The sequence below is a fragment of the Pyxicephalus adspersus genome, chromosome 6 (genome assembly GCF_032062135.1).
Source record: "Pyxicephalus adspersus chromosome 6, UCB_Pads_2.0, whole genome shotgun sequence".
In the NCBI taxonomy this organism is placed as follows: Eukaryota; Metazoa; Chordata; class Amphibia; order Anura; family Pyxicephalidae; genus Pyxicephalus; species Pyxicephalus adspersus.
Window position 1 is genome coordinate 4,667,621 of NC_092863.1, and position 16,685 is coordinate 4,684,305.

The window sequence follows — 16,685 nt, forward strand, 5'->3', positions numbered from 1 at the left end:
CACGGACAGTTAAACAGAAATTTTATAGTGAACACAAAACGTTACGGCATTTGGGAGCTCTGTGTTGTTAAGTTTTGTAGTCGCTTAGCAAACGCAATAGTAAAATGGCTCGCAAAGCAAGATGACCGCCGAAGATAACGCTCAAGTCTTTTTGTCACAGGAGATTTCAAAAATCCATCTCATAAAATGGGTTAAAATGAAAATCAGTCTTGTCTGGTTATACGATCTCACCAATATTGCCAAAAAATATATTTTCTGCTCTGAGCCTGCTAACATAAATTAGCATAAATGATCCAAAAATTTGCATAAATTAGAAGGGGGTGTGGCCATATACACATAAGTTTATTAGGATGGCTTTGAAAAATCAGTGATCAGGGAGTTAAGTATTTAGAGAAAGTGGAGATACTTTGATGTTATTCTGATCCACAAATATATTTCTTCCCAGCGTCACACAAATATATCTTTGAGTTGCCACAAATGTATTTGTCACATAAACATGTCGATAAATTGCGTACATTTCCTGCGTGAACCGTCCCTTGTCTATGGAGTGCGACACAAAGGTTCACTGATGCTACAAATGTTTTTTCCGCCCACCAATCAGCCGAGGAGACAATGCGCCATCCTGTTCTTGCTGACCTTCGCCGGGACCTTGAAACTCCTCCAAAACTGAGCTCGTTTGTTTATACGGAGCCTCTCCACATTCATGTAACATTCTATTTTGCAAACTTAGGCAGCTTACTTTGCATTGGACTCCATTTACAAACACAGCGCGTTTGTGATCTCACTGCGTCTCCATTGTTTTTGGGCGCTTTTACGACCGCGTATGTGGGTTTACGTGTCAGGATGGTGCAAGTCTTGGGGCGGAACAGGACGTAATGATTAAAAAGAGTGGAATATACCAAACAAAAATTTACATTCACTTAAAATGTTTAGTACATACCAAAAAGATTTGGCTATAGAGATCCTTCAAGGATCCATTGTCACCCTTAGCACTCAGTAAACACATTACCGGTGGTCTGGTAAAGAATGTAGCCCAGACCAGTGCCAGGATTCTATAACAGGTAGTCCCTGAGTTAAGGACATCTGACATACGGAAGACTCCTAGATATAAACGGAGCTTCCCTGCTCCCTTGTGTGCAGGATGGAGGCTTGATGGGAGGAGGGGCATGACTTGCAGAAGAAACCTTTTGGTAAACACAGCTAAATTTGTGGGTGATCTTAGGAGCTGAGCTGTTCTTCAACATCTTGTAACTCTTTAATGACCAAGATAAACACTGCAGTTGTTTCTTTTTGCATATCAAAGCACAGCTTGCTCTAGAAGTTATTAAATGTCTAGGCTCCATAAAGTTTTTTTTTGCTATGTTTGTGATTAACTCACAGTGAGGATTTTATACAGTAATCAACACTACGTTGCCAAATTTTATGTTGAGACAAACTTCCGTCCTAATTGCATTTATTAAAATAATGTACCTGTTCTGACTTACATACAAATTCAATTTAAGAACAAACTTACAGTCCCTATCTCATATGAAACCCGGGGACTACCTGTAATCTGAACTCCTCCATATATTCCTATAGCGTGACCACTAGGGGGCTACTGACACCAGTACAGCAATTCTGGAGTCAGTACTACCCCCCCTAGTGGTTGCTTCCTAGAAATATGTTGAGAAACACCGCATGTAGGTGAACTACAGATAGATAATGGAACATGGATTCAACATAGTTTGTGGAACTGTAAACAGTTGCTAGACCTAAATATTGAATTGGGAAGTGAGGAGTAATATTATACACAATCATTTTACACTATCAATGCCTTCCTTGTCCTTTCTTCCTTGTGCTTGGCTCAGCTGTAAAGGAAAGCTGGAAAACATGGCATGTTATGTCTCAGGACTGACTCTAAGTGACTGTGAACACAACGATAAGTTTTTTGGACAAGAAATGGCTCCAATACGTTTTATAACACCCTTTTGGCATTGAATATTATAGTGTTGTATTTTACTTTGTTATGGGTCAGTGTCAACTTTAATCCTGCAAAATTTGTATGTCTGCGCACGAGTTGCTGAATGATGGCGGGGTCGTACTCCCAAACTAAGAATTGACTTTTTCGTTCTTTCGAATGGCTGATGGTAACAGTAGGACGGTTTTGGAGTGATTAGTGCCATCTCTGCTGCATAATGTTCAACTCCTCTTCTGACTGGAGAAACTGACAGTGTACATTACCAATCGGCATGGCGTGTCTACAGATCCTCAAATTACATTGTTTTTCATTTGTCAACCTTCAAGCTATGTGGAGGGAGCTGATCTGCAGGTGTTCCCATTTCTGACTTTCTGTCTTATTGATAGCAATTGCTGTCAGCCAGAGAGACAAAATGACTCCAAAACCAATCAGATCAATCTCTGAGGTAGCTCAGGGGTGGGGCCAGTGGAAGTAATATCCTGATTGGGTGATTGCTGCCTGACTTATTTAAGTGTTTTAAGTCTCTGAATGTATGTTGAATCATTTCCTCCAAAGACCTGAATGGGATAGAGCAGGGGTGTCAAACTCAAATACACAGAGGGCCAAAATTAAAAACTTAGACAAAGTCGCGGGCCAACCTTGAAATTTATTGAAAAAATTGAGGTGGGCTAAATCGTATGAGTAACCCGCCCCTGGAACTCCCTCTTCATTGAAATATCACCGCTACTACAATTCCTTGCATTACTTGCATCTATAAAACAGTCCAATGCGGGGCCACGCATAGGCAGAGAACCCGCTGGTCTATAAACCCAAGTGATGTTGGGAATTGTAATAGTGTCGCTATTTCAATGCAGCGGCAGACCAAGTGCAGTCCATATTTAGGATTCCTTTGGAGGCCAAAAAAAAGGACATTGAGGTCCAGAATTGGCCCTGGGGCCAGAGTTTGACACCCCTGGGATAGAGGAATCTCAATGGTTGGTTTTCATTTCCAGTCATGCGTCCACTCCTAGAATCACAAGATCGTTTTTTCAGTACTTACTTTCTTCTAAATGTCATCAGTCATAGTATTTCTGTTGTATTTCAGACTCCTATGTAATTACTTCTCAATGGTAAATGTTTGCCATGCTGGAAAATGAGAGGTAATTAAACAAGGGAAATAACACAAATGGAAAACCATATAACTCCAATATATTGTGACATTTCAGAGGCTTTTCTACAATAGTTCACAGGTCCATAGTAAGGAATCTGTTCTTTTGTTGTTAAATATTACAAAAAAAAAAAAAGAGAAGCAGCCTTGTTCTATCTGCCACTCTCTAGTTTCTGCAGCACAATAGTTCCTCTCGTTCCTTGTTTCTTCTGGGACTTGTAGTTCTACCACAACAGAGGGTGACCGATGAAAATCACAAATTTCCAGGTGTGTAGGAAAGGCTGGGAAGACTCAGGCTGTGTTTATAAGTGTGAGAGAGCATGCTGCGTACCGGCCTGTAACAAAACAAATACATTGTCATAGACTGCTCCACCCCTGGCTGTGTGACATACACCTGTAATGTGACTGCAGGTGGAGGTGACTCCGCCAGTCCAGCATTCAGCATCTGCAGAAAGGAGCCTGAATAGAGGGGAATATAGCAGGTGAGTTCCATCCCTATACTTTCCTTCTGTCCTGCTTCCCTCTGTCACTGTCACTGTCCTTCTTGGCTCCACCATTAAACCTCTTCTTCCATTATCCTTCTGTTCCTGTCCTTACTGCTTTGACTTTCCCCTGTCTCTGTCCCAATTTCATTCTTTCCTTCACCAATGTCCCTTTGTCATTGTTACCCCTCTGTCCCTGTCCTTCTTCCCTCCACCACCGACCCTCTGCTCCTCTTCCATGGTCCTTCTGTTACTGTCATTCCTGGTCCCACTTTCCCTTTGTCCCTGTCCATCTTCCCCCAACCATTGCACCTCTGTACCTGTGCTTTCTCCATTGTCCATTATCCACCCCTGTCCCTTTCTTTATTCCCCACATCTCTGTCTCTGATTACTCAGATCTGATGTGAGATCTCACATCTCTGTCTCTGACACCCCTGACATCTCACATCTCTGTCTCTGACACCCCTGACATCTCACATCTCTGTCTCTGACATTTCTGACATCTGACATCTCTGTCTCTGACATCTCACATTTCTGTCTCTGACATCTCTGACATCTCACATCTCTGTCTCTGACATCTCACATCTCTGTCTCTGTCTCCTTTCCTTCATTCCCCCAATGTTCTTCTAACGCTCCTCAGTTGTTCTTCTGTCCTTGTCCTTCTTCCTTTGGTCACAGTCATGCTCCTTCTTCCCTCCACCACTGTCTCTCTTTTACTTTTCCTCTACCACTGTCTCTATTTCCTTCTGCCCCACTGTCCCACTGTCCCTGTCCATCTTTCCTCTTCCACTGTCTCTGTTGGTTTTCTCTCTGCCACTGTCCCTGTCATTCTTTGTACCACTGACCAGATGTCTGTAGTCTTATTCCCTCCACCACTGTCCCTCTGTCTTAGAACTCTGTGTCCCTGTGTTCCTCCTCCACTGTCCTTCAGTCCTTGTCCTTCTTCCTTTCACCCCTGACCCTCTGTCCCTGTCCTTCTTCCTTCCACCTTTGTTCTTCTGTCCCTGTGCCTCTCCCTGCCTTCTCTCTTCCACTATCCCTCTGTCCTGGTTTCTCATTCCGCCATTGTCCCTCTATACTTCCTCAGTACTCCATCCTTGTCCTTCATCCTTCTGCCATTTTCTTGTTCCTTTTTGCCCCTGCCCCTGTTCTTCTCTTTTCCACTGCCTCTCTGTACTATCTTTCCTTCTGGCACCTTGGTCCCAGTCCCCCATTCTTCCTCTATTCCTCCTCAATCGTTACTCTTCTTTCCCAAATTGCCCAGGTCTTTTTTCCCTCCACCAATGTCTCTCATTTCCCGTCCTTCCCTCCACCACCTTCCCCGTGTCTTTCTTCCTTCTGTCCTTCTCTCTGACATTGCCAGAAAATTGGGTTTTCTATGGTCAGTATGGTCAAGAACTGCTATGTGAATATTGGAGAGTGGAGAGTTAGGCCCCCTGACAGTCCGTTCTTTCAAGGACTCTGTTGTTAAAATATTTTCCTTACAACTTCTTCACATTACTTGTTGATATATTACTATATCCTTGTCACATCTGTTGCTACTCAGCCGTTAAGCTGTCAGCAAACATTGTGGTAATAGGTGGAGCCTCTACCTTCACATATGATACATCTTACAGTGTCCAGTTCATTCAACATCCATTCCAGTTTAGGTAAAATTAACCAATATATCCACCCAATTGTACCGTCTCTCTGGCCTCGTCCCCTCACCATTACCCAGCACCTTTGTACGTCTATGGATAATACAGCTATATGAGTGGGAGTACACATTAGTAGGTAGAAAAGTGGTCAACGCACTGTTGTTGGGCCTGAACAAGCATAGACATAAGGATTTCCGACTTTAATTTGCCCCATGCATGTTTCAGGCCATTAGTTTAGGAAGTACTGTACAAAAACATAGCCGGACAATGAACATTTTCAAAAGAGTGTCAGCAAAGGCAGCAATTGTATTTATAACTTTATGCACATTAAAAGAGGTCTTAGGATGATGATGATACCCATAAAAATGTAAAAAACATTCCCTTCTAATAGCAGAGGAGACCGAAAGAATTCAATTTATGGTACAGTCATGAAGCCCCATTGAGCACAAGTCACACCCAGCATTGGATCCTGTAGGAATCTGATTGTCTAGCAGAAGTTTCGGCCAACTGGCCAATGCCCAATCCTTCCCAGATGCAGTTGACATAAAGGGCGTACGTTTATCCTTAACCAGTCACTGCGGTACATGGGAATCAGATAACAATTGTTATTGCCTTCCAACCTCAATGCCTCCCTCTGTCACCTGTACAGACTTTGATGCTGCCAATTGGCATCTTGGTGATGTTTAAGCATTCAATAAATATGCAATGATTTTATTTATCAAACAGCAGCCCTCTATAATATATCAACACCCAATTTGCAGCATTGTAAGGATACAGAGTTAATCAGCTGCCCTTAAAATTGGTCAAATGAATGAACACTGTAGGATGCGGGTGGAGGACTGAGACTTTCCTGCTTAGGTTTGCAGTTGTTGTGTTGGAGGCTTCACCAAGGTACCCAGAAGCCTATTAAAACCCTGGGGTGGTAATGTTTTCTTGTTGACATTTCAGTTTTGTAGTACAGACCCTTTTAAAATATGTGATTCAGGTGTGGCAGAACATTCCATCTCCAGACAAGGTCATCAGATGTGTGGTTCCCTATCTGCAATCACTGTTTTATGTAACATTCTTCAATGCTGACAAAATCTAATAAATATATTTACACGTACATAGCTTGGATGTTCTAAACCATGTAATACATGCAAAAATCAACCAAAAACTGTCCCTTACGTAGAAACTCACTATGGGAAATGAACTCAGCACCTTCGATGTGGAGGAAGACCAAGAAGAAAGCACTGATGACATCAAACCCGAGGTAAAGACATTCAACTTTTCATGTTATTATTATGCTTCTTTTTTTATGTCTCTATTATTATAAATCTGTCACAGGATTTGTAGTCCTGAGATTTATTTAGCCTTAAAAGACAGTGGCTCTGGTTTTTGTAACCAAACGTTTCTGGGATGCAATTTACCTATAACGTTTGTTCACCTCCCTGATTGGAAATAAAAAGCAGCAGCACATGGATCAATGGAATCTGTTCACATCTGTTTCCTCCTGTTACAATGATCACATATGAATTGCCTAGTTGGTTACCTAAGTTGCCTCTATTTGCATTCAAGAACACATTTTTACTACACACTATACCAGATTGCAGTAATCTGCAACACATGGGCACCTGCACACCTATCCATTATTATTGAATGGGGCAATGCACAAAAATGGACAGAAATTCATGTAGCAGTGTGTTGTAGCAATGGTCTTTACCAAGAGATTGACCATGCAAGGAGCCACCCTGGACATGACTCCTATATAGTATGGTTGGTTTGGAAGGATTTATTGCTTCTTGTTTTTATTGCTGTCTGTGACCTAGTTGGGGAGATTCGCCCTTTCTGAAGCTCATGCTGACCACCGTTACTAAAATGAAAAGTAATGTGGAATCCGTATACTCATAGTCACTGGAAAAGGAAGTGAATGGAAATCTGCCAAAATGTCTAAATGGAAATTGTCTGTACTATCAGATCTGTTTTATCTTTAGGTCAGGAAAATTTCTTCAATAGGACACAGGCAACAAAAATAACCTGATGGGAGTTTCAATCCTTTTCTTCAAATCTAATCTATAAAATGTACTTTTTTACCTATTTATTCTTACAATCACAAAATATCATCGAAGAATCACTAATATTACTTGCATTGCCTTGATCATCAGCTTAGCCCCGTAAGTATGTGGAGAATGCAATTCAGCAGACGTTACTTGATTTGCATGTTTCCAGTCCTTCCCCGGTATTTAATAAATGTATAATGTGTCTTTTAAGACCTTTTTTTGTAAACTGGTCCGCCAAGTTCCTGGTGACATTTTTTTAGGGGATGCATTGTTCATGCTGGGAGGGGACAGCCTGTTGTTTTATATGTCATGATATATCCTGGAAGATATTGTTATGTTTGTATATCAGCCTGTAGAATGTATGTCATTTGTTCTTAGCTTTTCTATAAATCTGCCTCATCATCACATACTACATACTGTATGGTCTTCTTCTGGGTTGAATAATGCAGAATCTGGTGGCTATGGATATTGCATTGGCACATCACCATCACTGCATTTAGCCCTGCATGTATTTATTTATATATATATATATATATATATATATATATATATATATATATATATATACTGCATGTTAGGGCTGGATAGCTTGGAATCCCACAAACATTGCATCCACCCTAACTCCCACTATATGGTGATTATCCACAGCCTTCTGACTTTATCACCACTTTATCTCCTCATATGGTGTATTTCTGCAGCCTGGTTACATCCATGAAGGTTTGCGGCTCACAAAATTGCTTTTTGTGTAAATTTGTAAATCTGCTTGTTCATGCACAATACAAGTACAGGTTCAAAGTGTTTACCAAAAAGCCTGTTACAATACTCAGTTACTCAGTTACTACAATACTCAGTTAAATACCTGTTACAATACCAATACAGAGTTTTGGTATACATTTAAATTATTAATACGTAATCTAAATAGTCAGAGAAAACAAAGTGAGGGTAACCGCGTTTCGCCGTATGGAATCCGACGCGTTTCGCCATGAAGGGCTTCCTCAGGGATTAGTTATTGTACGGGTGTAGCGATCTAAATACATATATCAAAAGAATAAATAAAAAAATAAAAAACAGTCACATTTACATTGCAATTATGTAAACAATATGCGTACATTACATTCATATATAAAATACACAGTATAGAGAATGCTATTCCTTAATTATTGTTAACTGTAAATTTAGTGTTTGTATGGTGATAGTATAATACTTTTTATATATAACATCCGAAAAAAATATATAAATAGTATATAAATCTTAAGGCATTTACTTACATTTTTGTGTTGGGTAACTCAAGTGAATAAACAAACAGATAAAATTTGAGGATTCAAATTTCACATGTATCTGTATATGAATAAACTATATATGAAGATTAGTGCATGCTAAAGGTTAATTAAATCTATACATAAGGTTTCAAAGTGTTTTATAGAAGATGATAAATACCTGCATCATATTATCATGAGATACAATTAAGAGGACCATAAATGGTAAATAGATGTTAGATCTTAAGTAATTGTGTCCTTTAGGGTAAAGGTAGAGTATATCCGTTCATGTTCCTTTCTTCTGATCATCAAGGCAGAACGTTGTCCCTGCCATTCTAAAAGGTGAAAATAATATAGGTGTATTGAAGTCTAACAAAGGGTATTAGTGTGTGTATATATGGGATGTAGAGAGGGGTTACCTGATGAGCAGTGTAAAGTAGATGCTGGCTCATGTATTCCAGGTCGGTAATGGGAATGCGTTACTCCTGTGACAGCGGAGTGTTATGCACTGTTACTGCGTGATTAGAATTCCTAGATGGGGAGATATAATGCCTTAATGAGCATAGGATGCTAAAGATGTAAATCCAAGAATATGTTATTGGGGAATCTAAAAAACATCCAAACATTGCCCATCTCCATTCCCATGGTGGCTTTACACAGCTTGGTGGCATAGACCTCCGCTATGCTTCCTGCCACCTGGTGCTCCTGGATTTAAACTTTGTATCAATTAAAATTGGTGGCTGCTTGTTACCACCTTACACCAGAAAATTCTCAAAAGTGCATGCCAAAATTAAAAATTACACCCATTTATTTACTTTTATGTGATTTATTAGCCAGGTATTTAAAGTAAAAATGATAAAAAATACAAAATGCCAAATATTTTCATTTGAAAAAAAATAGAAAATATTGTTAAATAAGTGCATTTACATATTTATCTATAATAATTATATATACCCCCAAAGCTGCAAAATAAGCAGTCTGGGTCTCTTCTTCTCTCCTTTGCAAACCAAAAAAAGTAACCATGCTCTGCCTTCCATTGGATGGTGATCGCTTTCTTCCTGGTGAACCCAGCCGGCACTGACCCTCTGTATCACTTTGTTGCAGGTTGATGTTGAAGGTCAGAATGGACCCATCACCATACAGAGCTCACCGGTCATCAATGCTGCTCCTCCAATCGCCCAAGGTAAGCTTCATTAACCAAATGCCCTTCAGTCCCCTTTTATAGGAACTACATGTTTGAGACAGGTTCCCATTATTTGGTTAGAAAAACTACAATGTTTCCTATGGTGGAAACATTGTAGCTGGTTTACCCAGTAAGGAACAATTCATCAAGTCCTGCCTATAGCTGTTGGGACAGGGATGGTAAATGTTGAAGTTGGCCATGAAAAACAAAGTTACTGAGCTCCTTCTATGCAGTGCAAACTCATTAAAGTGCACATTATATTGTAATTCAACAAGTTTATAGATGATTGGAGAAGACAAAGGGACACAAAAGGCTCAGAAAATGAACTTTTCTGGATAAATAACCCTTTTCATTGTTTCCTTGTCATGTGTTCTTGATTAAAGATTGCTCCTCTATTTATATAAAGCAGTCCCTGTCCTCTCTGTGCCCTAGGGAAGGCAAATCAGGGCCATTAAAGGGGACAGAGGGACTTCCAGGGTTATACTTTGGCTGTGTATTGTCATGAGTAGCTAGAGAGTATTATTAATCCCACCATATAGAGATTATAGAAAGAATAGAAAGAAAGAAATAATACAAAAGAAAAAAATAGCAAGAAAGCTGGGATATGGCAAATCAAAATGATATTGTGCATAAAAAGTTAGATGAAAGCATAACTTTCATACAAAGACACTGTACAATCGATTTTGTTTTGGTATTTAGTGTCATGGAATATAGAAACAGATAACTAGACAGTCGAGACGATTACAAAAGAACGTCCCATGCCCGACACGTTTCACCGATTCTTCAGGGGATGAACAGAGACGGTTTTAACAACTATATAGCAAAATATAATAACAAATTTCAGGGTACATTCGAAGAATAAAAATTGACTTTTACACAAATACTGTGGGTCTTCAAACCCTTTCCCCTTCTTCATTTTCTTGAAACTCCCTTTCCCCTTCTCTTTTTAATTCTACATCCTCTGCACTTCATCTTTCTTACGACCCTGCCCCTGTAAATACAGCCCCAGGTTAGTCCCTTGTGCAGTGTCTATACAAAACTTGACATATGACAGTCCATCACCTCAGCTGTTCCCCCTCCACATGTAGAATTTATCACAGTAAGGTGAGGCTGTGTCATTCTTTCAGTATGTCAACATTCCTGTATATACAGAGGGTGTGGGCGGACGACTAGACTCCAACTGCAACTTTCACCTTCATTCCAATGCCAGTTTGTCGCAAGCTGCAGCGAGGAATATGTCATCAGAATCTGATCTGTAAATCATTATTTCCAACAAACTAGTTCTGTACAGATTCTGAGAAGATTCACTGAAGCATTTGCAAGTTTTAAAAAAAGCTTTTTTTTAAAAAAAAAAGTAATTTTTAACACCATGTGTGGTATTATCTTTCAACAAAAAGCAGTTTTTGTAAATAATGTTTATGTCTTTATTAAAGTCAGAGCAAAAAAAAATGACACTAACATTTTGCAATTTGCCCAGCAGGTGGAGCTGAAGGCTCGTTTTCACATTTTCTAGTTCTAGTTTCTGCTTCTAATATGCAAAAAGACAGCATTTATTAGATAAGAATAAGATAAGAAGCTCAAGGATAAGGTATATACATAACTAAGCAGTCACTCATCGGTTGTTTGCTCCTACATATACAATCACAGACACACAGCAGGCTGCATCTTCTGGACTGTCTTTTTAGATTGCCCATGGTGCTCTAGGAATTATTTGTCACAGAAAAAGTGTTTAATTGTATGGAGAAAGTAAAACAACAATGCCCCTAGGTAATGCAAAGGGTGGATATGTGCTTGCTGCTTGAGATAGCTATAGTAAATGGGACAGCCACTGCTAGCAACTCCAGGTGTAGGGCAGGACAGTGACACCTAACATTACAATCAGAGGAGGCTTCTAATATGCATGTAAAAAACAAGGTATTAAAGAAATTATAACTTTTAACGGCTAATTAAAAATCGTTTAAAAATATATCTTAATATTATTTAAAAAAAAAATAATATTATATACATATATAGGAGGAATGATTGAAAATGGGAACTTGAAGTATAACTAGCCTTCGACATTGACAATGTAATAGAAGCCTCCTCGGTTTATCACTGCTGTAGCATACATCTAACACACATACCTAAACTCACAGAATTGTATTTGGTCAGTGGGTGTAGAGCCCGAATCCACCTCAATGACTCACCATACTGCGATTAAATCACCGCCATTGTTACTGTGTCTATGGTTTGGATGCTGGCCATAAGTGTCAGATAGATACGATTGGTGGAAATACAATCAGAAAAGATTATCTAAAGGCTTGTTCCAAATATAGATTCCCAAAGCATTTTCAAAAATGCACAAATGTTGAAGAGCGCATTGCTATGCATAAACAATTAAATTGGCTGCCTACCAAAGCACAGAGCATGCTGCAGTTTTTTTAATTGCATGGCACGTCAATGTATGGTGCTGTATGATGCCCATTGTATGGGCCTGATTTATTAAAGCTCTTTAAGATTGGATAAGATAGACTGGGTGAACCTGGGTGATCCAGCAGGCTAAGGAATTGTGTCAAAAAGTACGCATGTGGCAGATCTAAACTCATGAAGTTTAGAGAATCAGAACTTTTATTTCTTTTTGCTCCCCAGGGCACACAGAGAGGATTATTCCCCCCCAGCAGGGGCACAGACGGAGATAATAAACCTGTTGGGGGTTGTAATTTCTTCAGCCTGTTGTATTCCATCCAATGGAATGAAAACTTTACTTTTGTAATATTTCTGATTGGTGACATAACATTTCTCTGAGTCATAAATTCTAATAACCGGAGAGGTAACATTGCAGATTCGCCCCTGCAGCTTTGTCTGTATTAGATAAAAGGAGTTAATTTCGGCACAGGTGTGTTTCTGGCCGGGGTCCAATTCCTGTTGTAGAACAGTTATCAAATCTGCAGAAAAGAATTCCTCCCGTCTACTGAAAACAAAACACAAGATAAAATGATACCGTATAACCAAACCTACCGCCCCATGTGACCGTCCACTGCAAGCAAAAGTGGCAGAATCTTACATCCCAATATTTAAAGATCTAAACTTTACCTGGATGTGCTTTCTCTGTGTACCATAAATGATGCAAAATATATGTTTATATATTTTTTTTACCCTGGTGCTGCTGATCTTCAAGTGACACTTTTTGTTTTCATGCACTTGCTCCATCATTGCATTACATTAGCTTTCCGATGGTGGCAATGATAAACCATGTCTGCTCAATATGCGTTGGCACAGCTGCACTAGCACTACTGGAGAGGATAGACTGTCATGGGAGAACCTTAAAGAAATGATTGCCCTCTCCTCTATTTTAAATTGCTCCTAAAAAAAGACAATATTACTTCTATCTGCTCACCCTTTAGGAGTTCCCTCTACTGAAAAGTCTTCTGTGTCTCATCCTGTTGAATGTGGGAATTATATTTTTCTTCCTATTATAATTGTTTTGTTGTTTACTGAAATTTAACCCAATTTAGTAATATTATCTTTGTATCTACAGAGAAGTCCAAACCAACCATCCAACAGGAAAACGTCATCACATCTTCTCAGAAAACCATCATCATAAGTCCAACCGCCAATGGCACAGATACCAAACCGCCGGCTCCTCCAGCCAAGTCTAAATTTCGTCTGACCATTTCTCGGCCGGCCCCAGGCCTCACTGCTTTTCAGCCTAATGACCCAGAAAATGGTGATGCAAAGTCAGAAGTCCGGGTGGAAGAACCAGCACTGATCCAAACTCAAAAAAATGTTCCTTTTATTGTGGAGACCAATGTAACAAATGGGAACACAGGTCCAAATCAGACCCCTTCCACTGTGCTACCAACAGATGACACGTCCGTAACACAGAGTAATACTATTCAGGTTGAAAGTGAACCACCAAAGCCCAAAGAAATCAGCATTTTCCACAGGCTGTTTAAACCAGAGAAGAAGGTGCAGTTTGAGGAACCTGTCCAGTCTGAAGTTCCAGAAAACCAGGAAGTGGTGATTACTGTCAACAAAAATGGTGGATTACAGAGTGCCCCATCGAGCCTCCAGGTAAGTGATTTCTTATGTAGCACTTTGTAGACCTTTTTGTATAAATGTTATTTAGTGAATGGTGGAATGCACTGCCAGTGATGTCCTTGGTCCATTGTGAATACATATGTTTCCTTCTCAGTGATGTCACTTGTCTCTAGTGATTGGATAGGCTGCATTCTCCATGATGTCACTGGTCTCTAGTGATTGGATAGGCTGCATTATCTGTGATGTCACTGGTCTCTGGTGATTGGATAGGCTGCATTCTCAGTGATGTCACTGGTCTCTGGTGATTGGATAGCCTGCATTCTAAGTGCTGTCACTGGTCTCTAGTGATTGGATGGGCTGCATTCTCAGTGATGTCACTGGTCTCTAGTGATTGGATAGGCTGCATTCTCAGTGATGTCACTGGTCTCTAGTGATTGGATAGGCTGCATTCTCAGTGATGTCACTGGTCTCTATCACCGGTCTCTAGTGATTGGATAGGCTGCATTCTCAGTGATATCACCGGTCTCTAGTGATTGGATAGGCTGCATTCTCAGTGATGTCACCGGTCTCTAGTGATTGGATAGGCTGCATTCTCAGTGATGTCACCGGTCTCTAGTGATTGGATAGGCTGCATTCTCAGTGATGTGATCTGTATGAATTTTCTTGCATATGTTCAGTGTGTAGATTAATCTTTTCTAGCAATAAATTTCTTGAATTTAGGGCCAGCATTCCTCTCAATGAGAAACGCAATAATAATTAAAAATGTGACACAATAACATGTACCAGGCTGTTGACAAAGGGTTTTAGTTTAATTCTGCTATCACATCTGAGGCTCAGTGGATTTTCCAGTAGTACGAGTCAGTCACACATCCGGCACAATGTGAGCAAACACGAGCCGCAGCCAAGACAGACACAGAAACTTAATGGTGACATTTAGGAAGTGTTGATGTATGCAGGGAAAACATAAGACGTTGGTGTGGACGGAGTGCTCCTTTACTACAGAATACTTTTGTTGGGGCTTTTGTGTCATGTGATTGCTCAGCCAGGAATTGCCTTCACAATTGCTTGGAAACCAGAATATACTGTATATATTTGCTTTTCTTAAGTAGAGTAGAGAAAGTCTAGAAGAGAATGTTATTTATGTCTATGTCTCTATTGCAAATCTTTATTCCTGTATAGTAAAACTGCTCAGGCCATTATCCCATAGAAATGCTCAGTGCCATAGGGGGCCACATGACCTCGCTGTGTCCTCACTCACATATATAGGACAGCAATTGTTATCTCCCATAGCTACTCCCAGCTACTGACCCCTCCACAGAGTGATAACAAAGGACCCCAGTCATAAGGGATCTGCATTAATAACCCCGTACTACAATCCATCCCACTATACATCGGCCCCGGCTCATTGACATGCAGAAATGTCACGTATGTATTGCATGTGCCGCCTATTGTGCTCTGGATTCCTATTTTTCTTTGTGCTGAAATTTGGACATTCTTCAACTCATTCATAGCCAGCGTCATTTGTGCAAAATTCAGTGGCCAATCAAAATTCATTTCTTGACAAATATTTCTAAGCAAAAATGAAAACTCTGATTGGCTGCATTGTCATTTAGCACTTTGCACACAGCAGATTGCTCTCGTTTGCTTAATTGGGATTGTTCCTATGAAGAAGATCAAAGAAGAAAGATAGGCTTCTACAAGTACACTAAAGTTTACAATAATTATGTATAAAAACTTTTTATAAAAAAAAAAAAAGAAAAGAAAAAAAGAAAAGAATTTTATTATTCTTCAATTACAAAAGACTTTAAGACAATGATAAGCTTATGTTACAAATTGACATAATAATGGGCTCTGGTAACACTATATGGGTAAGTATTGGATTTTGCAAACTTGCGTATAGCTCTTGAAACAAAGAACGGGGACTTATCCCGACACGTTTTGCCCAATTAGGCTTCCTCAGGGGATATGTAGACACCCTAGGGTATAATATAGTGTTAGATTCAAGCCAGTTCAATTATAATTGAAGTAACAATTGCACAGCCGTTTGGATGCTTTTGGTCTTTGAAGTACAAAGGACTAAAACAAAAAGAAGTTTTAGTACGACAAACCCAAGTGACTTTTTTCAAAAAAGGGTGACCACGGCAGCCGTCCAATTGGATGTTCCCATAAATATTATTCTGCTGTTCCCCAATTTTCAGGTGTGTTGGGTTGTCACATGACCTAAGGTGATAGAGGGTAGCTGCTCAGAAAAAGAGAACCCATCACTGGGTTTACCAATGCTGTACTATTCTGCAGGGGAGGAAGGGTGGTCATTGTGATTGCACTTGTTAAATGACCCCTAGGGCGTGACTACCTAGCTGTGGGGTCACCAGGTGGGTTAGCCAACATACAGAAGGGGCCCCACTGACAGCACTGTCCTGCAGGATGGTACAATGGCCGTCCCAGGGCACAGGAAATGGTTCACGTGGAAGATGATCGGCCGGGTCTGCTTTGCTCACATGAAAAGGGTGTGATGTGATGATGTGAATGCTGCTTGCTAATCCAAAGGCACACACTCTGCGAGCAATGAAGGATCATGGGAGATTAGCGAAGCCGCTTTTATTTATACAGTTTATGGCAATAATTGCACTTTATGGCCGTTCTGCATAAATCCAGCATCTGGCAGGTTCATCCTGGGACTGCGACATAAAACACGGGAAACCTTTCCATGGAAAACCTTCCCTGTGCGAGGACATACATGTATACTGTGTTTGTTCTGGGGCAATTATCTGCCACAAGGCGAAAGAACTTTTCTTCATTTACAGGTCCAGTTTGTAATGTTTTCACAGGGAAAATGATGATGATTACTAGCTAAAATATTCTCATCTCGTGAAATACTCTGCCCTGCTGGAGGACTCTGCTCCTTCCTCTATAACTCTCCTCTCCTGAAATACTCTGCCCTGCTGGAGGACTCTGCTCCTTCCT

General features: G+C 40.2%; 1 protein-coding gene across 10 annotated transcripts in view; it reads left to right on the forward strand.

Moving 5' to 3' along the window:
- The first annotated feature begins 3,366 nt into the window (after positions 1 to 3,366).
- BCAS1 (brain enriched myelin associated protein 1) overlaps positions 3,367 to 16,685 on the forward strand; it is a 43,994-nt gene continuing 30,675 nt past the window's right edge. For all 10 annotated transcript variants that reach the window (XM_072414196.1, XM_072414199.1, XM_072414198.1 and 7 more), the window contains exons 1-4: positions 3,367 to 3,586; positions 6,395 to 6,475; positions 9,623 to 9,701; positions 13,219 to 13,754. In XM_072414196.1, the coding sequence (XP_072270297.1) occupies positions 6,404 to 6,475; positions 9,623 to 9,701; positions 13,219 to 13,754 (687 nt within the window). In that variant the 5' untranslated portion in view covers positions 3,367 to 3,586; positions 6,395 to 6,403. The remainder of the gene's footprint in view (positions 3,587 to 6,394; positions 6,476 to 9,622; positions 9,702 to 13,218; positions 13,755 to 16,685) is intronic.